At 44.8% G+C, this 24,106-nt stretch overlaps 1 protein-coding gene across 1 annotated transcript; it reads left to right on the plus strand.

The window, feature by feature from the left end:
* The first annotated feature begins 711 nt into the window (after positions 1 to 711).
* On the plus strand, positions 712 to 1,913 carry LOC149407817 (uncharacterized). The gene is made up of 3 exons (XM_089622169.1): positions 712 to 1,488; positions 1,732 to 1,863; positions 1,908 to 1,913. The coding sequence occupies exons 1-3, from the start codon at positions 712 to 714 to the stop codon at positions 1,911 to 1,913; spliced, it is 915 nt and encodes a 304-aa protein (XP_089478295.1).
* Positions 1,914 to 24,106: the final 22,193 nt, after the last annotated feature.

Below are 24,106 nucleotides of genomic sequence, written 5' to 3' on the forward strand. Positions count from 1 at the left end.
AAATTTTATTTTCCTGATAGATTCCTTGTATGTTTTGGAGCGTTTCCAGGTACCCTACATCCTATCGATATTTTTTTTGTGTCGCCATTTGTCAATTGTGGGCTGATTGTCGCACCTTGGGAGAATTGTTTTGGGACTTATTTAAGATCCTGATCATAACTTTCCGTGGTGTCATCTTTCTTGTTTGTGTCATTTGGGGTGTCGTTTTTATTGTTCGTGTCGTTTGGGTGTCGTTTGTGTCGTTTTTGGTGTATCGTTTTCGAATTCCTTTCATCACCTTCCTGGTCTCTGAGTAGTTCGGTACGAGCCTATAGAGAGTTTGAGTGAGTGGTGAAAGGCAGAGAGAGTATAACTATCGCCATTATCAAACACGAGCGCTGAGTGATATTATTTGAGTGTAAACACGTGAGGGAGAGTTTGGTGAGGTTTTCTTTTGATTACTAACAATATCTTGCAGCAACCATGTCTAACAACGGCGACGCAGATGAGGGAATTCCAGACCGGAGGCTGATGATGCAAGCCATGATAGGAGAAATGCGGAGGATGATGAGGGAAGAGTTGGAGCCGCTACGAGAACGTGTTGAGAGAGTGGAGGAAGGCCAACAAGCTCCCAACAGAGGAAGACGAAGACAGCCTAGGGAGGAGACAGAAGATGAGATGGAGAATGATTTTGAAGAGGAGGATTATAGGAGAGGAGGACGAAACGAGAGAATGTTCGAAAGAAGACATGGAGGAAGGGACAGAGAAGATGGAGGAATTGGTGGCATCAAGCAGAAGATTCCAATATTCCAAGGGAAAAGTGACCCGGACGCCTACTTTGAATGGGAGACCAAAGCCCAGTTTGTGTTCAATTGCTACAACTACACCGAACGCAAGAAGGTAATACTTGCTGCCGCTGAATTCACTGATTATGCTATTGTTTGGTGGGATCAGCTGGTGACGAGTAGGCAACGGGATGGAGAGGAGCCCATAGAGACTTGGGATGAGATGAAGGCCATCATGAGGAAGAGATTCGTGCCTCGCCACTATTACCGAGAGCTCTACCAGAAGCTTCAGCGCCTACGGCAAGGCACTCGCAGTGTTGAGGAGTACTACCGGGAAATGGAGGTTGCCATGATCCGAGCAAACATCGAGGAAGATCGCGAGTCTACCATGGCCAGATTTATCAACGGCCTGAACCCTGCCATAGCGGACAAGGTGGAGTTGCAGCATTATGTCGAGATGGAGGATTTGGTTCACTTGGCCGTCAAGATTGAGAAGCAGCTCAAGACGAGGGGTAGCATGCGGGGAAACCGATTCTCAGAACAACCTGCATGGAAGAAGACCTTCAACCGAGACGAGAAGAGCAGTTTCAAACCACGAGGGGACGTAGCCAAGCCAAGCACTTCCACGACCCCAACCACATCTAATCCTGGTCCCAGTGCTCAAAAGAAACCGGAGACGTCATTTCAGCGAAATCGAGATATCAAGTGCTTCAAGTGCCAGGGAGTAGGTCACTTCGCGAATCAATGCCCGAATAAGAGGAGCATGACGATTCTTCCGACCCGAGAGATGATTACCGACGATGAAGAGGAAGACCAAGAGTGTACCGGAGAAGAGTCAGACGAGGAAATTGAGGCACCAGCAGAGCTTGTGTTGGTCTCTCGACGAACTATGAACGCGCAGGTTGTACGAGATGATGAGGAGCAGCGTGAAAACATCTTTCACAGCAGATGCCATATTGGTGAGAAGGTGTTCAGTGTTATCGTCGATGGAGGGAGTTGTACGAACATAGCCAGCATTGCTGTAGTGAAGAAGCTTGGACTTCCCACGACAAACCACCCTCGCCCTTACAAGCTTCAGTGGTTCAATGATGGTGAAGAGGTACGTGTCTACAAACAAGTCCTTATCAGTTTCCGGATTGGCAGCTATGAGGACTCGGTGCTCTGTGACGTGGCACCAATGGACGCGGGGCATATACTTTTGGGGCGGCCGTGGCAATTCGACCGGAGGGTGACTCATGACGGCTACACCAACAAGTACTCACTCAGGCACAATAATCATACCATCACCCTCGCACCCCTTACTCCAAAGCAAGTTCATGAAGATCAACTGAGGATGCAACAAGAGAGGGAAAGGTTTAGGACCCTAGAGAAAGGAAAAGAACCAAGGGATGAGGTAAAAACAGAGAGAAAAAAAGAGAGAGTCCCAGAGAGAAAACCCGAGAGGGAAGTGGGGAGTGAAAAAAAAGATGGGGTCATGAAAAACAAAATCGGTGAGAGAAAACAAAACAACTTCTTTGCGGGAAAGAGTGATGTGAGGAAAGCCTTCTTTGCCAAACAGCCGATGATTTTACTTGTGTACAAGGAGGCTGCCTTATTCACTAACCAACATGGCGAGGTTCTACCTACTGCCATTGTTTCTCTTTTGCATGAGTTCAAGGACGTTGTTGTTCGAGATATGCCAACAAGACTACCACCGATTCGAGGGATTGAGCACCAGATTGACCTTGTACCCGGAGCCTCGCTTCCAAACAGACCGGCCTACCGAACCAACCCTGAGGAAAAGAAGGAGTTGCAACGGCAAGTCGAGGAACTTTTGTCAAAGGGGTACATTAGAGAGAGCATGAGCCCTTGCGCCGTACCAGTTCTATTGGTTCCAAAGAAGGATGGGTCCCAGAGGATGTGCGTGGATTGCCGAACCATCAACAACATCACGGTCAGGTATCGATTTCCCATTCCTAGATTGGATGATATGTTAGACGAATTACATGGTGCGTGTGTTTTCTCTAAGATTGATTTAAAGAGTGGGTACCACCAAATTAGAATGAAAGAGGGGGATGAATGGAAAACCGCTTTTAAAACTAAACTGGGGTTGTATGAATGGTTAGTGATGCCTTTTGGTTTGACTAATGCACCTAGCACATTTATGCGACTTATGAATCATGTTTTGCGTTCGTTCATTGGTAAATTTGTGGTGGTATACTTTGATGATATTTTGATTTATAGCAAGACCCTGGATGATCATGTCTTACACTTGCGTGAGGTTTTTATTGTACTCAAACGTGAACAGTTATTTGCTAACCTTGACAAGTGCACCTTTTGCACCGATCACGTTGTCTTCTTGGGTTTTGTTGTAAGTTCAAAAGGAGTGCAGGTAGATGAGGAAAAGGTGAAAGCTATTCAGGAGTGGCCGACGCCGACAAATGCAGCACAAGTACGAAGTTTTCATGGCTTAGCGAGCTTTTATAGGCGCTTTGTCAGAGATTTTAGCACGATCGCTGCCCCGCTCACGGAGGTGATGAAGAAAAATGTGGCGTTCGCATGGGGGCAAGCACAAGAGGAGGCGTTCACCAAAATCAAAGGGAAATTAGTCAACCCTCCTTGTCTCGCATTACCTAACTTCGATAAACCATTCAAGGTTGAGTGTGATGCGTCCGGCGTGGGAATCGGAGCAGTTCTCATGCAAGATCGACGGCCGATTGCGTATTTTAGCGAAAAATTGAGTGGGGCCACCCTTAATTACCCCACTTACGACAAGGAGATGTACGCATTAATTCGAGCTTTAGAGACTTGGCAGCACTACCTTTTGCCAAGAGAGTTCGTGGTCCACACCGACCATGAGTCACTGAAGTACTTGAAGGGACAACAAAAGCTCAACAAACGGCATGCGCAATGGATGGAGTTCATCGAGCCGTTTCCATATGTCATCAAGTACAAACAAGGTAAGGAGAATGTGGTAGCCGATGCCCTTTCTCGAAGGTATGTTTTACTTTCCACTTTAGATGCTAAACTGCTTGGTTTTGAACATATCAAAGAGTTGTATCCAGAAGACCGAGAGTTTAGTGAGATATTTACGAAGTGTGAGAAGATGGCGTCGGGAGATTATTTTAGGCATGATGGATTTTTGTTCAGGCTTGGTAGACTTTGTGTGCCTAGTTGTTCTCTTCGGGAGTTGTTAGTCAGGGAAGCTCATGGTGGGGGCCTTATGGGACATTTTGGGATAGCAAAAACTCTAGGAGTGATCCAAGAGCACTTTTATTGGCCTCGCATGAAGCGTGATGTTGAGAGGATCTGTGGTAATTGTATCACATGTAGGAAAGCTAAGTCGAAAGTTCAATCACACGGTATGTATACACCTTTGCCTATTCCTAGCTCACCTTGGGTAGATATATCTATGGATTTTGTGTTAGGCTTGCCTAGGACTAAGCGGGGTCGTGATTCTGTTTTTGTAGTGGTTGATAGGTTTTCAAAGATGGCACATTTTATCCCATGTCACAAAACCGATGATGCTTCTAATGTTGCTGATCTGTTCTTTCGAGAGATTGTTAGGTTGCATGGCATGCCTAGGACGATTGTCTCGGATAGGGATACCAAGTTCTTAAGTTACTTTTGGAAGACCTTATGGGCTAAGTTGGGTACTAGGTTGTTGTTTTCGACTACTTGTCACCCCCAAACTGATGGTCAGACCGAAGTAGTCAATAGGACCTTGTCGACTTTGTTGAGGGCAATAATTAAGAAGAATATCAAAACTTGGGAAGATTGTTTACCACATGTTGAGTTTGCTTATAACCGCGCTATTCATTCATCTACTAAGTTCTCACCCTTTGAGATTGTCTATGGTTTTAACCCACTAACGCCGTTGGATTTATCTCCTATTCCTATGTCTGAGCATGTGAATTTAGATGGTGAACAGAAAGCAAAGCTTGTTAAGCAGCTTCACGAGAGGGCACGACTCAACATTGAGCGAAGAACGGAGCAGTATGCGCAGCAAGCCAACAAGGGCCGCAAGAGAGTGATTTTCGAACCAGGTGATTGGGTCTGGTTACATATGCGCAAGGAGCGTTTTCCTGAGCAACGCAAGTCCAAACTACAGCCGCGTGGCGATGGACCATTCCAAGTTATTCGCAGGATCAACCATAATGCCTACAAATTGGATCTTCCAGGTGAGTATAATGTTAGTGCTACATTCAATGTGACTGACTTATCTCCTTTTGATGCAGATCATGATTTGAGGGAAAATCCTTTTCAAGACGAGGGGAATGATGAGGACATGCCCCAAAAGGAGCCGCAAGCAAAATACCAATTGCCGGAAGGACCCGTGACAAGAGCTCGAGCGAGGGAATTCAAGGAGGAGCTTAACAATCTGATCATCAAGCTCCAAGATGAAGAAGGGGACAAGCTCGCAAAGGAGAGGATTCAAGGAAGCCAAGAAACAACAATGAAGAACGTCATTTGGGCTGAATTGAATTAGTCAGACTATTCCTATTTTTCTATTTTCAGTTTATGTTATTTGGGCCAAGACATGTTATTTAAAACGCCCATAATGGTTTGTATTGGGCTGGTCCTTTGTTTTATGCTTATTAGTACTTAAATAAGGCTAAATGGGCTTATTAGGTTATGGGGCCCATGGAGCTGCGAATTTGACCTTTGTAAACTCTATAAATTAAGCCTTTAGGCTGAATGGAAGACACACAATTCTGATTTCGAGTTAAACACTTTTCTGTGAGGATTTTCATTCTCTCTTTGGTTCGTTTAGAACTATTCGAGTCTCTTACAAAGCGGTGCGTGTAGGAGTTCGAGCCCGACTCATCAGACGGCCATTCGCGTCCGTCCGTGGCGTCATTCGATCCACCTTCGTTCCTAAAACGTAGACGATCCGTCGCTGTGCTATTGGGGTATCGGGTCTCGGAGCTTAGTCGGCCGAGGTTCGTATCAGATATAGTTTTGAAAACATTTTGAAAACTTATATGATTTGGATGACAAAATATTTTAAAGTTTGAAAACGAAAAAGGTTTTTCAAAATTCAAACTAGTTTTGTAAAAATTCAATTTCAATTAAACTTTCAAAAATCAAAACATTTTAATCTTACACATCATGTTTATAATCTTATGAAAAACATTTTTGCTCAAGAAATTTTTTCTCATTAGAGTTCTATAACTCATGGTAGTGGGGCTGAAAATCCGGAATTCTAAAAAACTGGACTTTCAGAACAGCCGCGCACCTCGGAGTAAAATCGCCATAACTAACGGCTCCAATGTCCTTTTGACCTGAAACCGGTGGCATTGGACAGAGGACAGACAGAGCTTTAATTTTATTAAAAAAAAAATTAAATTTCGATTTCTGAGCAGAGAGGTATGCCACTTATACTGCGGGTTTTACTCCAGCTCGAAGAAAAAGAAATAATTAAAGCTTTGTCCTTTTTAGGTGCGAAAAAGAATCGAGTGTAACGGAACGTTTTAGGATGTTGTTAAAGCTTTTATTGTTGTTTTATTAGCAAGGTAATAATATGATATAAAAGAAATAACAACAAGCATAAAACGATTCAAGTAAAAATAAGAAACTAGTAAGACAAGAAAACTAGTCACAAAAATTTACTCGAAATTTCTCAAACCTTTAAAACACGTTTTTCAATATAAAAAATTAAAAACTTTTAGAACTGATTCTAATGTGTTTTAAAAACATCCCAAACTCATAGAAAATCAACATGATATTTAATTTAAAGGAAAGAGCAATAAATTAAAAAAAAAATCTAAGATAACAATTCTAACTTGTCACAAAATTAGTAAGCTTTCGAAAACGATTTTCAAGCTCATAATTTTAAATACATGTACATGCATATCTTTGACCATAGCTCTGATACCATTTGTTGGAATTGATCTAGGGTTTAAGAAAAAGTTTAACGCTTCGTTAAGCGGCGGAATTTTAAAAAATTTCTTTTTCAAGTAAAACAGTTTTTACAAACCTAGACAAAGTGCAAGCACATGTAAATAAAACTAATATGAGCATAATAAATTTACTAACCTCTTTAGAAGCTTGAACGTCGATGAGCCTTCGGAAGGTTGATAACGTTCGTCTCCCTCGCAGCACGTCTCTCTTTCTTCCTCGGCAACTCGAGCAACCACGAATGTTTCTATCACTAAATCACTTGAAATAAAAGGAATTAGTGTGTGGACACTTTTAAACACTACGACTTAAGAACGAGTCTTGAAGTCGCAGAGCTAAACTCTAGGTCAAATGAGGACCTAGGTGCCAAAACAATAAAACGAAATTGAATAGAGAGAGAGGATCGGCCAAGCTAGAGAGAGAAGCTCTCAAATCTCTAGAACTTGGGATGAATTAAATGTTTGGAATGAGGCTCCTATTTATAGGAGAGGTCTCACCTTCAATAAGTTAATTTCCTCTTCTATAGAATATCACATATTAATGAGCCAATTTCCCTTTTCCTTCATAGGGGTGCACGGCCAACACAAAACAAGTAAGTCCTTGGATTTGTTTCCTCTTTTGTTTGCTTTTCCCTTGACTCCTCTTGGCCGATTCTTTTGTTCCTCTTAGAGGAAATTTGTTTCCTCTTTTTCTTTTGGCAAGTATCTTGATACATTTATGCACAAAATAATATCACTTTCTCTTGGGTATTTGGGCGCCTATAGCCTTCTAGAAACGGCTTCTAGAAGCTTTTCCATTTGTTCATGACAACATGAAAAAGGCCCATTAAGAATTATCAATAAAATTCTTATGAAATGAAATTAATCCACAAGGCCCAATAAGACTAATATTGGCCGAGTGAAACATGTCATTAAATGACCTTGTCAAAAAATTTATTGACATTCATTTCATCCTATGTCTCAAAAGACAAATATGCCCTTTTGACAATTTTCGTTCTTGTTTTGACTTAGCTTCCAGTTTAACTATTCCTACTCGATGTGATTCGTGACAGTGACCTCATGGATCCAAATGAACAAAGCTTGAGCTAAATACTTGGACTCAAAAGTTCACAAACCTTTTCCAAGTTTAGCTTAATGCCAACTGACTCCACTAAAGAGCTGACACTGAAAATCTCTCGGTTCAAATGAATTTATTTTCTACTCAAGAATTCGACCTAATTATGATGAGCGGATCCACTGAATATTATCTATGTTTACCCTTCATGAATGTCATCAGCTAGTCGGGATTTACTAAATTACCATTTTACCCTTCTAGCTGTTATTTCCTCAACTCCTTTGTCGCTTGAGAATAAGTTAGAAACAACGTATCGACGAGTAGCTAACAAGTCACATTGTTTCATCCAAAAGAGTCAAGACTCAACTTGGACACTGGCCAGTTCATTTATTCACACTCCAAGGAACAAAGCATGAGGTCATATACATTGCATTTCAGCAATCTTGTACATGAATTCAATATCTATAAGATCTTCACAAAGTTACTCATGACATTCTCACAACTTAGTACTTTACCAATAGGCCTTGTTCGGAATCACATAGTGAGTCCGAACTCTGACTTTCTCAAATGAGAATACTAAGGTGTGAAATGACATGTCTCATTTCAGGATTAAGGTAAGCACTATGCAATTCATACGTAGTGACTTCGAGACATAAGAGGTTAAATGGTTTGTTCTTATCTTGTCTCTAGAAGTGCACTGGTCAATTCAGTACCTTCGGAAGATACCTAGAAGAACTATAGAGTCTCCAACTCTCAATGCCTCATAACCAGACATCATAGATTCTTCTAACAATCATACTGGGGTCAATAGTCCTTTGACCCTTATATTGCGAATATATCGTTTTAAGCAAACTACGAAGAGTTTGTTCATGCAAATTTACATTTGTCTCTTTGTAAGTTGTTTAGTTTGTTTATGGACTAAACACTAATGTTTTATCATAAAGCTTCAAACAGACACGGAAGAATGAATGAACGTTTCAACTTTTTATTAATGAATAAGCAATTACAAGCAAGAGTCTTCATGAGACTTTATTACATCAAATGTACAATATAAAGATTACAACTCTTCTTGTGGGCACCATTGACAACACTAACAAACTCAAAATATCTCTAGCACTAAAGACTTGGTCATATCAGTCTAGATAGGATTAAGAGACTTGTGAGGGACGGTCCACTCCAAGCCTCTGCAATAGGTTCACTACCTACTTGTGAATCCTGCATAGAAGGAAAAATGACTAAGCCACCTTTCTCCGATAAGGGTCGAACAGCCACTGAGTTACTGGAACTAGTACATTCTGATGTATGTGGTCCGCTCAACCAACAGGCACGTCAACGATACGAATACTTCGACACCTTCATCGATGATTACTCGCGATATGGTTTTCTCTATTTGCTCAAACACAAATCCAAGACCTTTAATGTATTTAAGGTCTTTAGGGCTTTAGTGGAAAAGCAAACTGGCAAAGTGATCAAAACCCTTCGATCCGATCGAGGTGGTGATTATATGTCTGGAGAGTTCGATGAATTTCTTAAAGACGAAGGTATCGCTTCTCAGCTTACCGCACCTGGCACACCTCAACAAAATGGCTTGTTCTGAATCAAACCTTTGGCTTGACGCCATGAAAGTTGAAATGCACTCGATGTATGTCAACAAAGTCTGGAAACTTGTAGACCTTCCTGAAGGGATTAAACCCGTAGGGTGTAAGTGGATATACAAGAAGAAAAGAGGTTCGGATGGATATACCGAGATGTTCAAAGCACAACTTGTGGCTAAGGGTTATACCCAACAAGAAGGGATTGACTATGAAGAAACCTTCTCGCCAGTCGCGATGCTTAAATCCATCCGCATGCTCCTATCCATAGCTGCAGCTCTCAAATATGAGATCTGGTAAATGGATGTCAAGACAGCCTTCCTGAATGGCAATCTTGACGAGCGCATTTACATGGCTCAACCAGACGGTTTCATGGAAAATGGTCAAGAGACCAAGGTTTGTGAGTTACTTAAGTCCATTTATGGACTAAAGCAAGCATCTAGGTCATGGAATATTAGATTCGATGAAACTGTGAAAACCTTCGGCTTTGAACAGTCAATAGATGAGCCTTGTGTTTACAACTTAATACACGAAGGCAAAGTTGTGTTTCTAGTACTATATGTCGATGATATACTCCTCATTCGTAACGATGTGGGTAAATTATCTGAGGTTAAGGTCTAGTTAGCAAAGCAATTCGACATGAAGGATCTAGGAGAAGCCATGTACATTCTCGGGATCCAAATCTTTCGAGATCGGAAAAACCGGACCCTGTCGCTCTCTCAAGGATCTTATATTGATAAGGTGATGGATCGCTTCTCGATGCAAGACTCCAAGAAGGGCCAAACACCCTTTAGGCATGGAGGTTCACTCTCTAAGGACCAGTCTCCAAAGACTGCACAAGAGATTGAAGACATGAGAAAAATTCCTTACGCCTCAGCCGTAGGAAGTCTCATGTATGTTATGCTATGCACTAGACCTGACATCTGTTTCGCCTTTGGCGTAGTTAGCCGTTTCCAATCCAACCCTGGACCCGAGCACTGGATTGCTGTTAAGCATGTTCTTAAGTATCTTCGAAGAACTAGGAACTTGATGCTTACATATTCAGGTACTGAGCTGACTATGACGGGATATACCGACTCCGATTTTCAAGCGGATAAGGATTCCAGGAAATCCACTTCGGGATCTGTGTTCATCCTTAATGGTGGAACTGTTGTGTGGAGGAGTATTAAGCAATCTTGCATTCCTGACTCAACAATATGTGGCTGCTTGTGAAGCATCCAAAGAGGCTGTATGGCTTAGAAAATTCCTTAAGTATTGTGAAAGTTGTTCCAAACTTCGATGAGCCCATGACCATTTATTGTGATAATAGTGGGGCTGTCGCTAACTAAAAGAAACCTCGAAGGCATAAGCGCTCTAAACATATTGAGAGGAAATACCATTTGATTCGAGAGATCGTGTAGCGCGGAGACGTGGAAGTGAAGAAAATCTCAAGGTGGACAACCAGGCAGATCCATTTATCAAGGCCCTAGCGAACAAGGTCTTCGACCAACATCGAGAGAGATTAGGCATGAAGGACTACACACATCTTCTTTGAGTCAAGTGGGAGTTTGTTGTCAATGGTGCCCACAAGAAGAGTTGTAGTCATTATTTTGTACATTTGATGTAATAAAGTCTCACGAAGACTCATGCTTGTAATTGCTTATTCATTAATAAAAAGTTGAAACTTTCATTCATTCTTCCTTGTCTGTTTGAAGCTTTGTGATAAAACATTAGTCTTTAGTCCTTAAACAAACTTAACAACTTACGAAGAGACAAATGTTGATTGGCATGAACAAACTCTTCGTAGTTTGCTTAAAATGATATATTCGCAATCTAAGGGTCAAAGGACTGTTGACCCCAGTACGATTGTTAGGAGAATCTATGGTGTCTGGTTATGGGGCATTGAGAGTTGGAGACTCTATAGTTCTTCTAGGTATCTTCCGAAGGTACTGAATTGACCAATGCACTTCTAGAGACAATATAAGAACAAACCATTTAACCTCTTATGTCTCGAAGTTACTACGTATGAATTGCATCGTGCTTACCTTAATCCCGAAATGAGACATGCCATTTCACAGCTTACGTATTCTCATTTGAGAAAGTCAGAGTTTGGACTCACTATGTGATTCTGAACAGGACCTATTGGTGAAGTACTAAGTTGTGAGAATGTCATGAGTAACTTTGTGAAGTTTTCATAGATATGGAATTCATGTACAAGATTGCTGAAATGCAATGTATATCACCTCATGCTTTGTTCCTTGGAATGTGAATAAATGAACTGGCGAGTGTCCAAATTTTGTCCGGACTCTTTTGGATGAAACAATGTGACTTGTTAGCTCCTCATCGATACATTGTTACTAACTTATTCACAAGAGACAAAGGAGTTGAGGAAATAACAGCTAGAAGGGTAAAATGGGAATTTTTGTAAATCCCGACTAGCTGATGATATTCATGAAGGGTAAACAAAGATAATATTCCGTGGATCCACTCATCACAATTAGTTGAATTCTGTTGGAATTGATCTAGGGTTTAAGAAAAAGTTAAACGCTTCGCAAAGCGGCGGAATTTTAAAAAATTTCTTTTCAAGTAAAAACAGTTTTTACTAACCTAGACAAAGTGCAAGTACATATAAATAAAAACTATTATGAGCATAGAAGTTTACTAACCTTTCTTGAAGCTTGAACTTTGAGAAGCTTTTGGAAAGTTGCAACACTCGTCTCCCTCGCAGCACGTCTCTCTTTCTTTCCTCGGCGACTCGAGCAACCACGAAAGTTTCTATCATTAAATAACTCGAAATAAAAGGAATCAGTGAGTGGGCACTTTTAAACACTACGACTTAAGAACAAGTCTTGAAGTCGCAGAGCTAAACTCTAAGTCAAATGAGGACCTAGGTGCCAAAACAATAAAACGAAATTGACTAGAGAGAGAGAGGAGAGGGGCGGCCAAGGTTCTAGAGAGAGAGTCTCTCAAATCTCTAAAACTTGGATGAATGAAATGTGTGGAATGAGGCTCTTATTTATAGGAGAGGTCTTACCTTCAATAAGGTAGTTTCCTCTTCTATAGAATATCACATATTCATGAGCAAATATTGCCCATAACCTCTTTGATTCACACGACCATAGAGCATCTAGAAGGCTCTTGGATTTCTTTCCTTTTATGTGTTGCTCTCTCCTTGCCCTAGTTGGCCGCCCATATTGTTTTCCTCTTAGAGGAAATTTGTTTCCTCTTTTTCTTTTGGCAAGTATCTTGATACATTTATGCACAAAATATTCTCTCTATCTCTTGGGTAGTAGGCGCCCATTTCAAGTCTAGAAGGAGCTTCTAGAAGCTTCTTCATTTGTTCATGACAACATGAAAAAGGCCCATTAAGAATTTTCAATAAAATTCTTATGAAATGAAATTAATTCACAAGGCCCAATTATTTTAATATGGCCGAGTGACATTAAGTCATCAAATGAACTTGTCAAAAAATTTATTGACATCCATTTCATCCTTTGCCTCAAAATACAAAAATACCCTTTTGACAATTTTCGTTTTTGTTTTGACTTAGCTTCCAGTTTAACTATTCCTACTCGATGTGATTCGTGACAGTGACCTCATGGATCCAAATGAACAAAACTTGAGCTAAATACTTGGACTCAAAAGTTCACAAACTTTTTCCAAGTTTAGCTTAATGTCAACTGACTCCACTAAAGAGTTGACACTGAAAATCTCTCGGTTCAAATGAATTTATTTTCTACTCAAGAATTCAACCTAATTGTAATGAGTGGATCCACAGAATATAATCAGTGTTTACCCTTCATGAATATCATCAGCTAGTCGGGATTTAAAAAATTACCATTTTACCCTTCTAGCTGTTATTTCCTCAACTCCTTTGTCGCTTGTGAATAAGTTAGAAACAATGTATTGACGAGGAGCTAACAAGTCACATTGTTTCATCCAAAAGAGTCAGGACTCAATTTGGACACTGGCCAGTTCATTTATTCACAATCCAAGGAACAAAGCATGAGGTGATATATATTGCATTTCAGCAGTCTTGTACATGAATTCCATATCTATGAGAACTTCACAAAGTTACTCATGACAGACTCACAACTTAGTACTTCACCAATAGGCCTTGTTCGGAATCACATAGTGAGTCCGAACTTTGACTTTCTCAAATGAGAATACTAAGGTGTGAAATGGCATGTCTCATTTCAGGATTAAGGTAAGCATGATGCAATTCATACATAGTGACTTCGAGACATAAGAGGTTAAATGGTTTGTTCTTATATTATCTCTAGAAGTGCATTGGTCAATTCAGTACCTTCGGTTGATACCTAGAAGAGCTATAGAGTCTCCAACTCTCAATGCCTCATAACCAGACATCATAGATTCTTCTAACAATCATACTGGGGTCAATAGTCCTTTGACCCTTAAATTGCGAATATATCGTTTTAAGCAAACTACGAAGAGTTTGTTCATGCAAATCTACATTTGTCTCTTCGTAAGTTGTTTAGTTTGTTTATGGACTAAAGACTAAGGTTTTATCATAAAGCTTCAAACAAGGAAGATTGAATGAACGTTTCAACTTTTTATTAATGGATAAGCCATTGCAAGCAAGAGTCTTCATGAGACTTTATTACATCAAATGTACAATATAAAGATTACAACTCTTCTTGTGGGCACCATTGACAACAAATTCTTGAGTAGAAAATAAATTCATTTGAAGCGAGAGATTCTCAGTGTTAACTCTTTAGTGGAGTCAGTTGACATTAACCTAAACTTGGAAAAGGTTTGTGAACTTTTGAGTCCAAGTGTTTAGCTCAAGCTTTGTTCATTTGGGTCCATGAGGTCACTGTCACAAATCACATCGAGTAGGAATAGTTAAACTAGAAGGTAAGTCAAAACAAGAACGAGACAAGTTTTACGAAAATTGTCAAAAGGGTATTTTTGTCCTTTTGGACATAGGATGAAATGAATGTCAATAAATTTTTTGACAAGGTCATTTAATGACTTAATGTCACTCGGCCAAATTAGTTTAATTGGGCCTTGTGGATTAATTTCATTTCATAAGAATTTTATTGAAAATTCTTAATGGGCTTTTCTCATGTTGTCATGAACAAATGAAGAAGCTTCTAGAAGCTCTTTCTAGAGAAGCCTTGGGCGCCCAACATAAAGAGAGAAAGGGAAATTATTTTGTGCATGAATGTAGTGATAGAAACTTGTTCTTGAGTCGTAGTGTTTAAAAGTGCCCACACACTTATTCCTATTTTTCTCGAGTGATTATAGTGATAGAAACATTCGTGGTTGCTCGAGTTGGGGAGGAAAGAGGAGAGACGTGTTGCGAGGGAGACAAACGTTTTCAACCTTCCGAAGGCTTGTCAATGTTCAAGCTTCTAAAAAGGTTAGTAAATTATTTATGCTCATAATAGTTTTTATTTACATGTGCTTGCTCTTTGTCTAGGTTAGTAAAATCGTTTTACTTGCCAAAAGAAAATTTTTAAAATTCCGCCGCTTACCCGAAGCGTTAAACTTTTTCTTAAAACCGTAGATCAATTCCAACAACATTATCAGCTACTAAGCATGCTTAGGTAATAAGTACATTACTCTTTTCCTTTGCTTTGAGGTAGGCATGACAATTATTCTTCTCGGCCTTGTGAGGTCTCTTCTTATATCCAGAGGTGGAGGCTTTGTGCTCAATAGCATGTACCTCTCCTTGATTCCTCTTTCTCTTAGTGGGACCTTTAGCAGTGTGAAACTCCTTAATAAGCTCGGGTACAAGGCGAGGTATAAGGAGAGGTGGAGGCTTTGTGCTCAGTAGCATGTACCGAGCTTATGAAGAAGTTTCACATTGCTGAAAGTCTCACTAAGAGAAAGAGGAATCAAGGAGAGGTACATGCTAAAGGTATGTACCTCTCCTTGTTACCGAGCTTATGAAGGAGTTTCACACTGCTAAAGGTCTCACTAAGAGAAAGAGGAATCAAGGAGAGGTACATGCTAGTGAGCACAAAGCCTCTACCTCTGGATATAAGAAGAGACCTCACAAGGCCGAGAATAAGAACTGTTATGCCTACCTCAAAGCAAAGGAAATTAGTAATGTACTTATTACCAAAGCATACTTAGTAGCTGATAATGTATCAAAGTGGATTCTTGACTCCGCTGCTACTAACCATATTTGTTGTTCCTTGACTGGTTTCAAGAAAATCAAAAGCTTAGATGAAGGTGACTTCTCCTTCAGATGGGGTGATGGGAGCTCGGTGTTAGTAAAGGCCGTGGGATCAGTGACGCTGTCTTTTGAAGATCGAACTTTAAATTTGAATAATGTTTATTTAGTTCCTTCCTTTGGGAAGAACTTGATATCCCTTGTTCTTTTTTATGAGCAAGATTATTGTTTAAAGTTTATTAAGGATGGAATTAGAATTTCTCTTTCCAATAATAATTTTGTCACTGATGCATGTATGAAGAATGCTCTCTTTTACATTTATCCCACGCAACCTTCGCTTTTAGACACTGAAATAGATAATGATCTAGTTAGGGAGCCAAAGAAGTTCAAACTTTATGATTCCTCTGATCTAATAAAATCAACATATCTCTGGCACTTAAGACTTGGTCATATCAGTCCAGACAGGATTAAGAGACTTGTGAGGGATGGTCCACTCCAAGGCTCTGCAATAGGTTCATTGCCTACTTGTATTACCTACTTGTGAATCTTGTATAAAAGGAAAAATGACTAAGCGACCTTTCTCAGCTAAGGGTCGAAGAGCCACTGAGTTGCTGGAACTTGAACATTCTGATGTATGTGGACAACTCAGTACACAGGCATGGGGAGGATATGAATACTTCATTATCTTCATCGATGATTACTCAAGATACGGTTTTGTCTATTTTCTCAAACACAAATCCGAGACCTTTAACGTATTTAAGGTCTTCTGGGCTTTAGTGGAAAAGCAAACTGGCAAATAGATCAAACCCCTTCGATCTGATCGAGGTAGTCAGTATATGTATGGAGAGTTCGATGACTTTCTTAGAGAAGAAGGTATCGCTTCTCAGCTAACAGCGCCTGGCACACCTCAACAAAATGCAGTGTCAGAGAGAAGGAACCGAACTCTAATGGAGATGGTTAGATCAATGATGAGTTACTCATCACTCCCTCTTTCCTTTTGGGGATATGCCCTTGAAACAGCAGCCTACATTCTGAACCAAGTTCCGTCTAAAACGGTTCCTAGTACTCCTTATGAACGATGGACTGGCCATAAAGTAAATCTAGGCCACATCCGAATTTGGGGTTGCCCTGCACATGTGCTAAGGCAAAAGACTAGCAAGTTGGCTAGTAGGTCAGAATTGTACCTGTTTGTGGGATATCCAAAGGAAACCAAAGGTTTTTCCCAAGGATGACAAGACTTTCGTTAGCACGAACGCTCGTTTCCTTGAGGAGGACTTTATGAAAGATGTAAAACCTAGAAGCAAAATTGTGCTTGAAGAAAAGTTGGGTGAGGATACTTCTACCTCATCTGTAAGAACTATTCTTGCCCCAACTGAAACACAACATAACTCATCAGAACCTCGTCAAGTAATACTTCGACATAGTGGGAGGGTTTCTCAAAAGCCTGACAAGTACATGTCTTACGGAGATACTCTCATAGTCGTCTCTGACAAGGATGACCTTGTTTCCTACAGTCATGCAATGGTTAGTTCTTAATCAAACCTTTGGCTTGACGCCATGAAAGTTGAAATGCACTCGATGTATGTCAACAAAGTCTAGAAACTTGTAGACCTTCCCGAAGGGATTAAACCAATAGGGTGTAAGTGGATATACAAGAAGAAAAGGGGTCCGGATGGGAACGTCGAGACATTCAAGGCACGACTAGTGGCTAAGGGTTATACCAAAAAGGAAGGTATTGACTATGAGGATACGTTCGCGCCAGTCACGATGCTTAAATCCATCCGCATACTTCTATCCATAACCGCATCTCTCGACTATGAGATCTGGAAAATGGATGTTAAGACTGCCTTTCTGAATGGCAATATTGACGAGCGCATTTATATGGCTCAACCAGACAGTTTCGTAGAAGAAGGTCTAGAGACCAAGGTTTGTGAGTTGCTTAAGTCCATTTATGGATTAAAGCAAGCATCTAGGTCATGGAATATTAGATTCGATGAAACTATGAAGAGCCTCAGTTTTGAGCACTCAATAGATGAGCCGTGTGTTTAGAAATTAATACACGAAGACAAAGTTGTGTTTCTGGTACTATGCGTCGATGATATATTACTCATAGGTAATGATGTAGGTAGATTATATGAGGTTAAGATCTGGCTAGCAAAGCAATTCGATTTGAAGGATCTAGGAGAAAATGCGTACATTCTGGGGATCCAAATCTTTCGAGATCGGAAGAACCGGACTTTTTCGCTCTCTCAAGCATCTTATATTGATAAGGTGATGGATCGTTTCTCGATGCAAGACTCCAAGAAGGGCAAAACACCCTTTAGGCATGGAGTCTCACTCTCTAAGGACCAGTCTCCCAAGACTGCACAAGAGATTGAGGACATTAGAAAAAAAATTTACGCCTCAGCCGTAGGAAGTCTCATGTATGCTATGCTTTGCACTAGGCCAGATATCTGCTTTACAGTTGGCGTAGTTAGCCGTTTTCAATCCAACCCTAGACCCGACCACTGGATTGCTGTTAAGCATGTTCATAAGTATCTTCGGAGGACTAGGAACTTGATGCTTACATATTCAGGTACTGACCTGACTATGACGGGATATACCGACTCCGATTTTCATGCGGATAAGGATTCCAGGAAATCCACTTCAGGATCTGAGTTTATCCTTAATGGTGGTGGATCTGTGGTTTGGAGGAGTTTCAAGCAATCTTGCATTGCTGACTCCACAATTGAAGCAGAATATGTGGCTGCTTGTGAAACATCCAAAGAGGATGTATGGTGTTGTCGGTCCGTCTCGGACCGACGAGAACTAAGGCATCGCTTAGATCCACGCGACCGGTGCAAGACCCGCACAGCGGCTCCCGGCCGGCCAAGTGCCGTCCAGCCAGCTCCCGGCCGGCGGCCGCCCGGCGTATGACCGGCCCAGGACCGGCGCTTGCCAAGGCCGGCTCTCCAAGGCCGGCGCTGGCCAAGGCCGGCTCTCCAAGGCCGGCGCTCCAAGGCCGGCCCTCCACGGCCGGCGCTCCAAGGCCGGCCCTCCACGGCCGGCGCTCCAAGGCCGGCCCTCCACGGCCGGCGCTGGCCAAGGCCGGCGCTCCAAGGCCGGCCCTCCACGGCCGGCGCTCCAAGGCCGGCCCTCCTCGGCCGGCGCTCCAAGGCCGGCCCTCCACGGCCGGCGCTGGCCAAGGCCGGCGCTCCAAGGCCGGCCCTCCACGGCCGGCGCTCCAAGGCCGGCCCTCCTCGGCCGGCGCTCCAAGGCCGGCCCTCCACGGCCGGCGCTCCAAGGCCGGCCCTCCACGGCCGGCGCTGGCCAAGGCCGGCGCTCCAAGGCCGGCCCTCCACGGCCGGCGCTCCAAGGCCGGCCCTCCTCGGCCGGCGCTCCAAGGCCGGCCCTCCACGGCCGGCGCTCCAAGGCCGGCCCTCCACGGCCGGCGCTCCAAGACCGGCCCTCCACGGCCGGCACTCCAAGGCCGGCCCTCTCCTCCAAGGCCGGCCCAACCTTGCTCACTCGGCCAAGGGGTCTTCAAGCCACCCCTTGGCTGCCTATAAATACAAGGGTCCTTCCCTTGACCCAGAAAATCCGAATTTGAGTACTGAAACGCTGCCGAACTCACAACTCGCTCGTTTCTCTCAACTCTCGACCCCTAAACACTAAACCTCTATCAACCACCTCAATCCTACTAATGTTGAGCGTCGGAGAGGTAAACAGAGGCAACCCCTCTGTTTCCCCTTTGTAGTTCACACCTTTTCGCTTGTGTTTCAGGTGCTTGGACGAGATAGACATTACAGACAGCTAAGGGACGACTTGAGATATCAAGTCCGACACGCTCGAGCCGGAGTGAGACCACTTGGTCCGGCCTTGGGTCTAACCATTTCCGGTTCCTAAATCGTTGTCCGAAAAACTGCGACAACATTTTGGCGCTAGAAGGAGGGCATCTCTCGACCTTGACGACGCATTCCCTCTACCAGTTTTCTCCCTTTGTTCTCACGACTCTCGAAAGATGAGTCATCTACCCTCTACCTCCGCGGGTACCCGAGCGACGAGCTCGAGGTACGACCTCCGAAACCCCGCGCACCGTCTTGAAGGGCAACCTCGCGATAGCGAGAGCCAGCCCCAAGACCCGGTGAACGACCCCGAGGCCGAGCTCCGAGAGGACACGGCCCGGCGGCTCGCGGAGCTCCTTGACCGTCCCGGCGTTGACAGCTCCCTCATCGCCGGTCTCCTCGGCTACGACGTCGAGGATCGATCAGCTCAAGATTACTCCGACCCCGAGTACGTGGAGGAGTCGAGGACCGACGAGGCCACCCCTAGCCTCGCTCAAGCGCGACCCGAGAGGGCCAACGGTGCGTTGGCCGATCCTTTGTGCCCGGCGCGACAACAGGCACGGTCACAGTCCCGGGGACTCGCCCCCTCGGTCTCAAGAGGTGGCCGGACACGGCCCCTCGCCGAGGAGAGAGCGACTCTGGTCGACGATGGAGCCGATAGCCGAAGCGCTCGCCGGACGACCCGGCCAAGGGCGACCTCGCCTCGTCACGCACCAAGCGTGGACCTTAGAGAGCGCTTGACGGCGCAGAGAAACTCCCGAGGGGAGGATCTCCGCCAAAGGCTAAATTCTCGAAGGGACGCGCTCCCCGCCGCAACTCTTGGCCGACCTCAGGCCAATGTCGTGGACCAAGCGTCCAATGAACGCCGACCGGTGACCCCCGTGGCCCCGACAATTGGCCCTGCCAACGGGCTTGATATGGTCACAATGATCCAGAGCCTCCAAAACCAAATCATCGAGATGAGGGAGTCAGGGAGGCAAAGGCCATACGGAGGGATCGAGGAATCGTACTCTCCCTTCGCCGCACAAGTCCTCGAGCAGCCATGCGTGGGAAACTTTAAGTTACCGTCCATTCCCCCCTATGATGGACGTACGGACCCCCACTTCCACGTCCAACACTATGAGACGTGGATGACGATGCAAGGGCAGACGGACGCCACCCTCTGCCAAGCCTTCAGCCTGACCCTCACAGGGTCGGGCTTTGAGTGGTTCCAAAGTTTGAGGCCTGGAAGCATCCCGTCCTTCCGGGCCTTGCGAGAGGCTTTCCTCGCTCGCTTTGCCACGCTCGTGGCACAAAAGAAATCGAAGACCCACCTCCTCTCCATTCGACAGGGGAGAGATGAGACATTGAGACAATACCTCGCTCGCTTCACCGAGGAGTCTCACAAAGTCGAGGGCTTCGACGACAGGGACGCCATCACGGCGATTACCGAGGGAGTTCGCACGAGCGACTTCCTCAAGTCCATTGTCGGGCAAGTCCCGCGAGACATGGCGGAGCTGATGACGAGAGCCCGCACACATATGGGAATCGAGGACTATCTCGATGGCCGCGATGGCCGGAAGTCAGGAGGACAAGGTAGTCGCCACCGCGAAGAACGGGACGAAGATCGCCCCGACCCTCAAAGCAAGAGGAGCAAGGGAGGCCGGACCCCTAGCGGTCGCCCCCTCTCCGGTCCAAGATCGTCGCACGTTGATAACTTCCGAGCGTTATCAACGTACACCCCGCTGAACACTCCGCAAGAGCGGATCCTAGCTCTACACCGCGACAAGCTAGGAAGTCCGGCTCCCCTTGCGAAGGACCCCGCAAAGAGGGATCGAAATAAGTTCTGTGAGTACCACCAGGATCACGGGCATCTGACGTCCGAGTGCTACCATCTTAGGCGTCAGATCGAGGCCCTGATTCAAGACGGGAAATTAAAAGAGTATGTCCTGAGAACGGTCGGGGCAGCCACGGTGCACGAAGGCCATCCATGGCAGGGAAGGAAGGGTCCGGCGACGGTGACTGTCATGGACCAGGCGGCGATTGAAGAACCGGAGAGCTCACAGCTGCATGTCGTGGGCTAAGCCCGTCCCCCTTTTCTCATTATGTCATTTTATTTCCAGTTTTAAGACAATCTCGAATTTCAATAAGGCCAATGGCCCAGGGATGTAATTTTTTACTATTTGTGCATGATAATTGCATCACATTTCATCTCGAAGTCTTTATCTTGCTGCAGTAAAATTTCTAGTCTCCTCTACGAGTACACGAGAAACTCGGGGGGCTAATGGGAAACAATGCTAAAAAAAAAAAAAAAAAAAAAAGATACAACAAAGACGTGCTAATCGATTATGTCTTCGTTGGCAAATCGAGAAAAATAAGACGCGCACAAAACAACAAAGACGTGCTAATCGATTATGCCTTCGTTGGCAAATCGAGAACATAAGACGCGCACAATACAACAAAGACGTGCTAATCGATTATGCCTTCGTTGGCAAATCGAGAACATAAGACGCGCACAATACGACAAAGACGTGCTAATCGATTATGCCTTCGTTGGCAAATCGAGAACATAAGACGCGCACAATACGACAAAGACGTGCTAATCGATTATGCCTTCGTTGGCAAATCGAGAACATAAGACGCGCACAAAACAACAAAGACGTGCTAATCGATTATGCCTTCGTTGGCAAATCGAGAACATAAGACGCGCACAATACAACAAAGACGTGCTAATCGATTATGCCTTCGTTGGCAAATCGAGAACATAAGACGCGCACAATACGACAAAGACGTGCTAATCGATTGTGCCTTCGTTGGCAAATCGAGAACATAAGACGCGCACAATACAACAAAGACGTGCTAATCGATTATGCCTTAGTTGGCAAATCGAGAAAAATAAGACGCGCACTAAACGACGAAGACGTGCTAATCGATTATGCCTTCGTTGGCAAATCGAGAAAAGTAAGACGCGCACTAAACGACGAAGACGTGCTAATCGATTATGCCTTCGTTGGCAAATCGAGAAAAGTAAGACGCGCACTAAACGACGAAGACGTGCTAATCGATTATGCCTTCGTTGGCAAATCGAGAAAAAATAAGACGCGCACTAAACGACAAAGACGTGCAAATCGATTGTGCCTCCGTTGGCAAATCGAGAAAAGTAAGACGCGCACAAAACAGCAAAGACGTGCAAATCGGTTATGCCTTCGTTGGCAAGTCGAGAATCGATCACGCCCTCATTGGCAGACCGAGAAAATAAGCCACGCACGATCAACCCGAAACAGAAGGCCGTCCCTCGCGACGCACAAAGGCCGTCCCTCGCGAAGCACAAAGGCCGTCCCTCGCAACGCGCGAGGGCCATTCCTCATGACACGAACCCGAGAGCGTTCATCCCGCATCCGTATAAAGGCGTAGATTTTGAGTTTCCACTCGATCTACGCTCGACCGGAAACTCGGGGGGCTAATGTTGTCGGTCCGTCTCGGACCGACGAGAACTAAGGCATCGCTTAGATCCACGCGACCGGTGCAAGACCCGCACAGCGGCTCCCGGCCGGCCAAGTGCCGTCCAGCCAGCTCCCGGCCGGCGGCCGCCCGGCGTATGACCGGCCCAGGACCGGCGCTTGCCAAGGCCGGCTCTCCAAGGCCGGCGCTGGCCAAGGCCGGCTCTCCAAGGCCGGCGCCGGCCAAGGCCGGCGCTCCAAGGCCGGCCCTCCACGGCCGGCGCTCCAAGGCCGGCCCTCCACGGCCGGCGCTGGCCAAGGCCGGCGCTCCAAGGCCGGCCCTCCACGGCCGGCGCTCCAAGGCCGGCCCTCCTCGGCCGGCGCTCCAAGGCCGGCCCTCCACGGCCGGCGCTGGCCAAGGCCGGCGCTCCAAGGCCGGCCCTCCACGGCCGGCGCTCCAAGGCCGGCCCTCCTCGGCCGGCGCTCCAAGGCCGGCCCTCCACGGCCGGCGCTCCAAGGCCGGCCCTCCACGGCCGGCGCTCCAAGACCGGCCCTCCACGGCCGGCACTCCAAGGCCGGCCCTCTCCTCCAAGGCCGGCCCAACCTTGCTCACTCGGCCAAGGGGTCTTCAAGCCACCCCTTGGCTGCCTATAAATACAAGGGTCCTTCCCTTGACCCAGAAAATCCGAATTTGAGTACTGAAACGCTGCCGAACTCACAACTCGCTCGTTTCTCTCAACTCTCGACCCCTAAACACTAAACCTCTATCAACCACCTCAATCCTACTAATGTTGAGCGTCGGAGAGGTAAACAGAGACAACCCCTCTGTTTCCCCTTTGTAGTTCACACCTTTTCGCTTGTGTTTCAGGTGCTTGGACGAGATAGACATTACAGACAGCTAAGGGACGACTTGAGATATCAAGTCCGACACGCTCGAGCCGGAGTGAGACCACTTGGTCCGGCCTTGGGTCTAACCATTTCCGGTTCCTAAATCGTTGTCCGAAAAACTGCGACAACATATGGCTTCGAAAATTCCTTAAGTATTTGGAAGTCGTTCCAAACGTCGACGAGCCCATGACCCTTTATTGTGATAACAGTGGGGCTGTCGCTAACTCAAAAGAACCTCGAAGCCATAAGCGCTCTAAACATATTGAGAGGAAATACCATTTTATTTGAGAGATCGTGCAGCGCGGAGACGTGGTGCTGAAGAAGATCTCAACGGTGGACAACCTAGCAGATCCATTCACCAAGGCCCTATCCAACAAGGTCTTCGACCAACATCGGGAGGGATTAGGCATGAAGGACTACTCACATCTTCTTTGAGTCAAGTGGGAGTTTGTTGTCAATGGTTCCTACAAGAAGAGTAGTAGTCTTCACTTATGTACATTTGATGTAATAAAGTCTCTCGAAGACTTTTGCTTGTAACTGCTGAATTATTAATAAAAGTTGA

This window comes from Urtica dioica, chromosome 1 (assembly GCF_054948205.1).
Source record: "Urtica dioica subsp. dioica isolate 48M chromosome 1, U.dioica_male_clone48M_v1_H2, whole genome shotgun sequence".
Lineage (NCBI taxonomy): Eukaryota > Viridiplantae > Streptophyta > Magnoliopsida > Rosales > Urticaceae > Urtica > Urtica dioica.